A 7,017-nucleotide genomic window follows, 5' to 3' on the forward strand; every position below is an offset into this window, starting at 1 on the left:
GACTATGGTCGAGCGTATCAAATATTTTACCTACTGTTCCCCTAATCTCTCTTATCAAACTTCATCCCCCACCCCAGTTCCAGTACCCCTTTTTTTGATATCACTTCCATTTTTAAGTGTTTAGCACCTCCCTGGCACTCTCCAAACCCAACCCAAAACCATCCAGCGTTCTGTATATTTTCTCATTAGGCACGCACACACTAACTGGCAGTGAGCCGAAGTGATTGGGAATGCAGAGATAGGTGTCACCTTTCTTGCGCTGAGGGATTCAAACACTGAAAAGGTGGGAGTGAGGAGATGCTCACTAGAAGCACTGGCCTTGAGTATAGAAAGGCCAGTGGCACAGTGCCAACTGTCCTGGAGAGGGCTTATCAGAGGCAAAGGAGGAGATGCTGACATGGGTCACACAGAGTGGAGAGAAGTTGGATGGATGGAGAAGGTAGAGAGAGCATCTTTTATGAGATGATGTCATTTAACAGGAGGGTAGGGGATGGAGAGATGGCTCATTGGTTAAGAGCACTGGCTACTCATCCAAAGGACCCAGGTTCAGTTCCCAGTACCCACATGGTGGCTAACAATCATTAGTAACTCCAGTTCCTGGGGATCTGACACCCTCTTATGATTTCTGTGGGTTTGCACTCATGTGGTGCATTTACATAGAGGCAAATCACTCATACACACAAAAATAAATACATTTTTAAAGTAAAACAAACCACTGAACAGAAAGGTGTAAATTACAGGTGTTTAAGATCGAGCGGTCACTGGAGCTTCAGCATGAGTCACCTTATAAACAGATGAGGGTAGAGGAGTGGGTGGGGTCATGTGGGAGGTCATGGCCACTTTGAATGGTCAGGACCCTGAAGATAATGGAAAGTCACTGCAAAGCTTTAGGCAGCGACACTGTTCAGCCAGCCTGTATGACAGCACTGCATATTCACCGCTGCTACACACTGGGATTAAAGCTCCCCTACAACCAGGCCTCACAAATCTCTCTGCACCTAGATTTTAAAATGCTTCAAAATAAGAACTAGTTGGCCTTTGAATTAAAAATAGGTCCCTACATGTCTATCTACCACTCATTTAAATAAAGAACACATCTTACAGAATTTTCTTTTTCATAGATATCATAGTGCTGAAAAGGACCACTTTTCTTTCACTGAATATTTTGGCAGTAAACTTATAAGAACTGGAGTTACAGCTGGTTTTGAGCAGACATGTGGGTGCTGGGAACCAAACCTAGATCCCCTGTAAGAACATCAAGTGCTCTTAATAGCTGAGCCATCTCCCCAGCCCTATAAGCATATTTTGGAAAATAAAAACAGAGGCTAGGCCTGGTGACTCACGCTTTTAATTCCAGCACTTGGGAGGCATTGTGCAGGCAGATCTCTGTGAATTTGAGGCCAGCCCAGGCTACATGGCAAGTTCGGAGCCAGTCAGAGCTACATGGTAAGATTCTGTCTCGATATACAAACAAACAAACAAACAATTTAGAGAAAAGAAATTTGAGGAGTTAAGGGAAGAAATTAGCTCAAAACACTCTAAAACAACCACCAGCACTTAACACTGATCTCATCAACTCCCCAGACTTAAATGCCACACAGTCATGTTTGCTTCCAGCTGCACCCTCAGCATACAGAGCGGTGCTTGGTGTAATGAAGAGCTAAAGAAATATTTGTTGGTGGCTGAAAATGTCAAAGTCAAGGTAGCTTGGGTCGGTGAGTCATGGCAGCTCCGCGGGTGAAGGTGCTTGCCACCAAACCTGAAGACTTGAGTTCAGTCCCTGGGCCCCACATGGTAGAAGGAGAGAAACAACACCTACAAATTGTCCTCTGACTGACACTCATGTGCCTTGGCACGTGTGTACATGCATATGCATGCATGTACACACACACACACACACTGAAATGGGAAAAAAAATTTAAGATAGCTCATAATTTTTTGCTTCCACTCTGTGAAAGTGAAAACGTCAAGACACTATTCTCATTCTTTTTGCAAAGGTCTCCTGGGGTTGGGTGTGTGCCCTGGTTGTAAGAGTGCCTGCCAGGTGGCATGCACAAAGCCTTGGGTTCAATCCCCAGCACCTCATAAACCAGGCATGATTGTTGAAAGTCTGTAAATTTAGCACCCCAGGGCAGAGGAAGGATCAAAAGTTCAAGGTCATCCTCAAGCCACCTAACAAGTTTAAAGCCAGCCTGCACTACATGAGACAGCCTCAAAAAGGAAAAAGTTCAATCAACCTGTTCTGCAGAGCACAGAAACAAACAGAAAAATCATATGCCTCAAAGGAGTGTTCCACTGTCTAGATAGTAGGGGCACTGTCAGCTAGACAGGGTAAGAGGACTGACAGCTCGTCTGGGACCCGCCTCCATCGCCTCCAGCATCTCCTCTAGAAGCTGCCATCAATTTGGTTACATTTTCATCTTAATCCATTGTGCAGCTGGAGTAGGGCTTAGTGGTAGATTGTGTGTGTGTGTGTGTGTGTGTGTGTGTGTGTGTGTGTGTGTGTATGAGAGGACATTAAATTGCGTGAGAGGCAATGGGGGAGGTGTGGATAGGGACTTAAATACCATCAAACTACATTGTATGAAGTAGTGCACATACATGGGAGATGAGAAAGCAGAAGGACAAGTTTCATTTTCTTTTACTGTCACGATGATTAGACGCACTGTCTCACCCCTCTGAGAACAATCACTGACAGTCACGTCCCACGCTCACTAGCTGGTTCAGAGAAAGCAGTCAGAGCAAAGTCTGTTCTAGATGGGGGACACAAGGGAACCCATGTAGGAACCTGCAGCGTGTGTGACACTTAGTTCCAGAAAGGACACCTATGACTCTGGTTAGCACTAGCCCTGAGAAATCTCATGTGTTTGTTGTTCACACACACACACACACACACACACACACACACACACACACACACACACACACGTACACACATCCCTGGGACAAGCCTGCATACCACTTCACGGAGATGACCAGGATGATGATGCAGAATATATCTGATACAAACTGTCCCAACAAAACAATACCAGACGCCACACACAGAATATTTACATGTGGTTTTTTTTTTGTTTTGTTTTGTTTTTGTCTTTTTGAGACAGGGTCTCCTTGTAGCCCCAGCTGTCCTGGAACTCACTATGTAGACCAGGCTGGCCTTGAACTCACAAAGATCTGCCTGCCTCTGCCTCCCGAGTGCTGGGATTAAAGGCATGCGCCACCAAGCCAGGCCTTTACATATGTTTTAAAACAGAAACTGGTCCAGTCAGCAAGATAGCTCAGTGGGTAAAGGTGCTTCCTGACTGATGAGGTAAGCCTCAGGACTTGAGTTCAATCCTCAAAACTCACACAAAGGTGGAAAAGAGAAAACCAACTCCACAAAGTTGTCCTCTGACCTCCATACCTATGTCCCCTCTCACACACATAGCAGTATAAATTAAACAATTTTTTAAAAAATTGGTGAGCTGGGCGTGGTGCTGCATGCCTTTAATCCCAGCACTCAGGAAGCAGAGGCAGGTGGATCTCTGTGAGGTCAAGGCCAGCCTGGTCTATAGGGAGACCTTGTCTCAAAGAACAGAAAAAAAGAAAAAGAGAAGAAAAAGAAAGAAATTGGTAAGTAATAGGGTTATATATAATGCACTATGGTAAATATTGGCTCACTCCCCTTCTTATGAATGTTGGCGACCTGAAAATTTGGCATCCCGAAACTAAATTCTCACAGGACAGCCTATGTGTCTGTCCCCCGCCATCACGCCTGTCCACTTTCTGCCCCTAACTTGATTTCTGTGACTACACCTCTAGTGTAGCTACTAGGAACGCTGAATCCCAGAAATGTAAATATGGCGAGGTGTTTTGAGTCCACTTTCAGATACGAAGGTAGCTTCCAACAGCATTCAAAACTGCCAATGATAAGGCTGCCCTAAGAAGAGCCAGGAACTATTCAAGGATGGCAGGCATAGGGCCACTCTCACCTAGAACGGACACCCACAAGCCACCTGGCACAGTATTAGAAACCAGTGTACTGGGACATCCCAGAAAGAGGCACTGTGATCACATGCTACCTATGGAAAACAATTTTGAAAAACAGCCCAGTCTGAATCAAAGAGGGAGTTTGTTACTGTCTTCTGCCCACAGCTGCCTGGCCGATCCCACCTCCAAATCATCATAAACCATCAAAAAAGACTTCACGGAACGTGAAAGCACAAGGCTGTGAACAGGAATTGCCGATAATAATTTGAAAATCTGTAACCTGAATGTTGAGAGTTGTCTTTGGACCGGCTCCAATTGGAGGTTCTCCCTGTGTTTGCCTTCATTATTACCCACTTCTCTAGGCAATAAAATGTCAGGCTGGGTTTATTCAACAGAGATGGATTTAGACCTGGGCACCTGTTCAGATGTTAGAACAGATTGAAACCAGAGCGATGGTTTATGAACATCCAAAGAGATTTCTAAGATGCTAAAAACAGCCCCACCCACACTGCCCACAATAGTTCCATGAACTTCACTCTGGGGCTGCCTAACATCCCTCAGACAGAAACACTACCAGGTTTGCATTTGGTTCTACCCAGATGTGCTAGGATGCTTATTTAAAAACCAATCTCAGCTTGGTGGGCTGGCTCACGTCTTTAATCTCCATACTCGAGAGACAGATTTCTGTCTCTGTGAGATCAAGGCCAGCCTGGTCTACTGAGCAAACAAACAAAAAAAATCTCCCCAGGGTGTGGTGGTGCAGGCCTTTAATCCCAGCACCCAGGAGGCATAGGTGGGTGAATTTCTTTGAATTCAAGGTCAGCCAGGGCCTCAAAGTGAGAACCTGCAAACAAAACTACAAAACCGATCTCCCAGCTTTGCAGTGACTGTGCTTATCAGGGACTGTGACCAGTGTTCATTCCAAAGACAGCAAAAACTCAACACCCATCATACAAGTTGAAGGTATAAAACAGCTTTTAAGGTTACTGAAGGGATTTCTTATGTCACTAGCTCTCAAGAATTTCTAAGAACACAGAACTAGCACAAGATTCAGTAAAACCACCCAAGCTAATCATCTTCTAAGGACTTAAATCTTTTTTTTTTGGTCTTTTTTGAGACAGGGTCTCCCTGTAGCCCCAGCTGTCCTGGAACTCACTATGTAGACTTGAACTCACAGAGATCCGCCTGCCTCTGCCTCCCCAGTGCTGGGATTAAAGGCGGGGCCACCATGCCCCGCCTGACTTAAATCTTTTTTCAAGTTAAATATTCGGTTTTCCTGAGTGGAACATCAAGAAACACAATCTAAAGAACGAAATTAGAAGAGGTGGCATTGGGGTCAGTGAGACAGCAGGTAAAGGTGCTTGCCACCAAGCTTGAGGACCTGAGTCCACTTACAGGGACCCATATGGTGGAAGGAAAGAACAGACTCCCACAAGTTGTCCTCACCTCTACATACAAGCTGTGGTGCCGGCCCACACATATATATATATGTACACACCTTCTCACTTGAAAAAAAAGTAGTAAACATGCAATAATTAAAAAGAAAAAAAAAGGAGGTGGTAATGGTTGATACTGACCTGGAATCCTATTGAGTGTCACCCAAAAATGTTCATCGGGGCTATAGGTGTCTTTAGACCACCAAAGGAGATCAATGGCCCTTTTGTCACTTAAGATGAAGTTGACAAAGTCTCTGGTGAGGGCCACATAAGCTGTACCAAAGTAGATGGTCATCTGGTGTGGAGGTGGACTTTTCAAAATATTCATTTTTTTCACAAATGGCCCTCCTAGGCCTCTGTATTCGTGGTGGACGTATTTAGTTCGCACAACTGCATGGGCTGGAGGCAACACCCCGGGGGTGATGTTTTTCCCCTTAAACCCTTTCAGATACAAAACTATGTCCTTGTTGGTTTTCAGGGGGAAGTCTTGGCCGCAGGTGTTGAGGACGTACTTCCAGGGGACCTTGGAGGTCACCAAATCTTTCATGCAGTTCAAGTCAGCCTGGAGCCGGGAGAAGCCTGCATAGACCACAGATTCCCTCTGGGAAGCCAGGAAAGCATTGGGGAAGCACTTGAGCAACTGCAACACCAGGTTCTTAAACTCGGCGGAGGCTTTCTCATCCACGTGCACGCAGTATACATTCTGGGGCATGTAAGTGGCCCTGAACAGCCTCTCGAAGGTGCTGAAGTCTTTGTGAACCACCATGACGTAGGCCAGGGGGAAGGCCACCTCCTCCTGGGACAGGGGGCTGGTGATGTAGTGGCTCTGGTTCAGATAGTTCTCGCAGGAGACTGTCCCCACGGAGGCCGGTGCGGTGTCCCCAGACAGATAGGTTGCCTGCTGGTCCGAGGCGAAGTCACAGGCTATCCTGGGAGTTCTTTCGCTGGAGGAACTGTTCAACTTCTGGAAACTTTTGGACAGGCTTAACTGGCTATGGTAAAAGATCACAAAAATTACCACACTGAGCGCAGTGAAGGCGAAAAAGGAATTCATCCAAAAGTTCATTATTTTCACTTCCCCAGGGAAGAAATGTCTTCAGAGATTGGAGAAATGATGCGGGTGTCTGGAAGCCGATCTGCGGAAGGCTGATGCCGCGTGGTCACAGCAGGTTTCAGGGCGCCCACCGTCCCTGCTTCCGGGTCCCGTCCATTCTCCGGGGTAGTCAGCAGATACGCCGCTATTCAGCTCTTCCCGCCGCAGGCGCGCGGACCGCCAGCCCCTCCGAGCTGGATCCGGGTAGCTGGAGCCCAGCCCCGCCCAGCCTCCGGGAAGCCTCCTCTTTTGCATACGAAATGCAAGGGGTGCCTCCGAGCTGACTGCATTCTGGAATGGAGTAACTGGATCTACTCCCCGAGCTGCGTTTCTCCATCAGCCCCACCCGCCACCCCTTCCTTCCATCCCTGCGGTTCCGACCCGTTCTCTTCTCCGGTGTCCCCACCCCGCCTTCAGCAGCAAGTGGCTCGGTTTCTGGCCAACCCTGGGGAGCCAAAGCTTGCTGGGCACCAGCTCCTTGAGGTTTATTTTTCTTCTGGTTTCTCTGCTACCTCTTTTTTT

The 7,017-nt window shown here is 46.9% G+C and overlaps 1 protein-coding gene across 1 annotated transcript in view; it reads right to left on the minus strand.

Annotated features, from left to right (window-relative positions):
* LOC103732899 (N-acetyllactosaminide beta-1,6-N-acetylglucosaminyl-transferase) overlaps positions 1–6,933 on the minus strand; it is a 44,738-nt gene extending 37,805 nt beyond the window's left edge. Inside the window, exon 1 of the mRNA XM_008831627.3 lies at positions 5,544–6,933. Coding sequence (XP_008829849.1) covers positions 5,544–6,468 — 925 coding nt within the window. The 5' untranslated portion in view covers positions 6,469–6,933. The remainder of the gene's footprint in view (positions 1–5,543) is intronic.
* Between the last annotated feature and the right edge of the window lie 84 nt (positions 6,934–7,017).

The sequence above is a fragment of the Nannospalax galili genome, unplaced genomic scaffold (assembly GCF_000622305.1).
Source record: "Nannospalax galili isolate Female #2095 unplaced genomic scaffold, S.galili_v1.0 scaffold72, whole genome shotgun sequence".
Lineage (NCBI taxonomy): Eukaryota > Metazoa > Chordata > Mammalia > Rodentia > Spalacidae > Nannospalax > Nannospalax galili.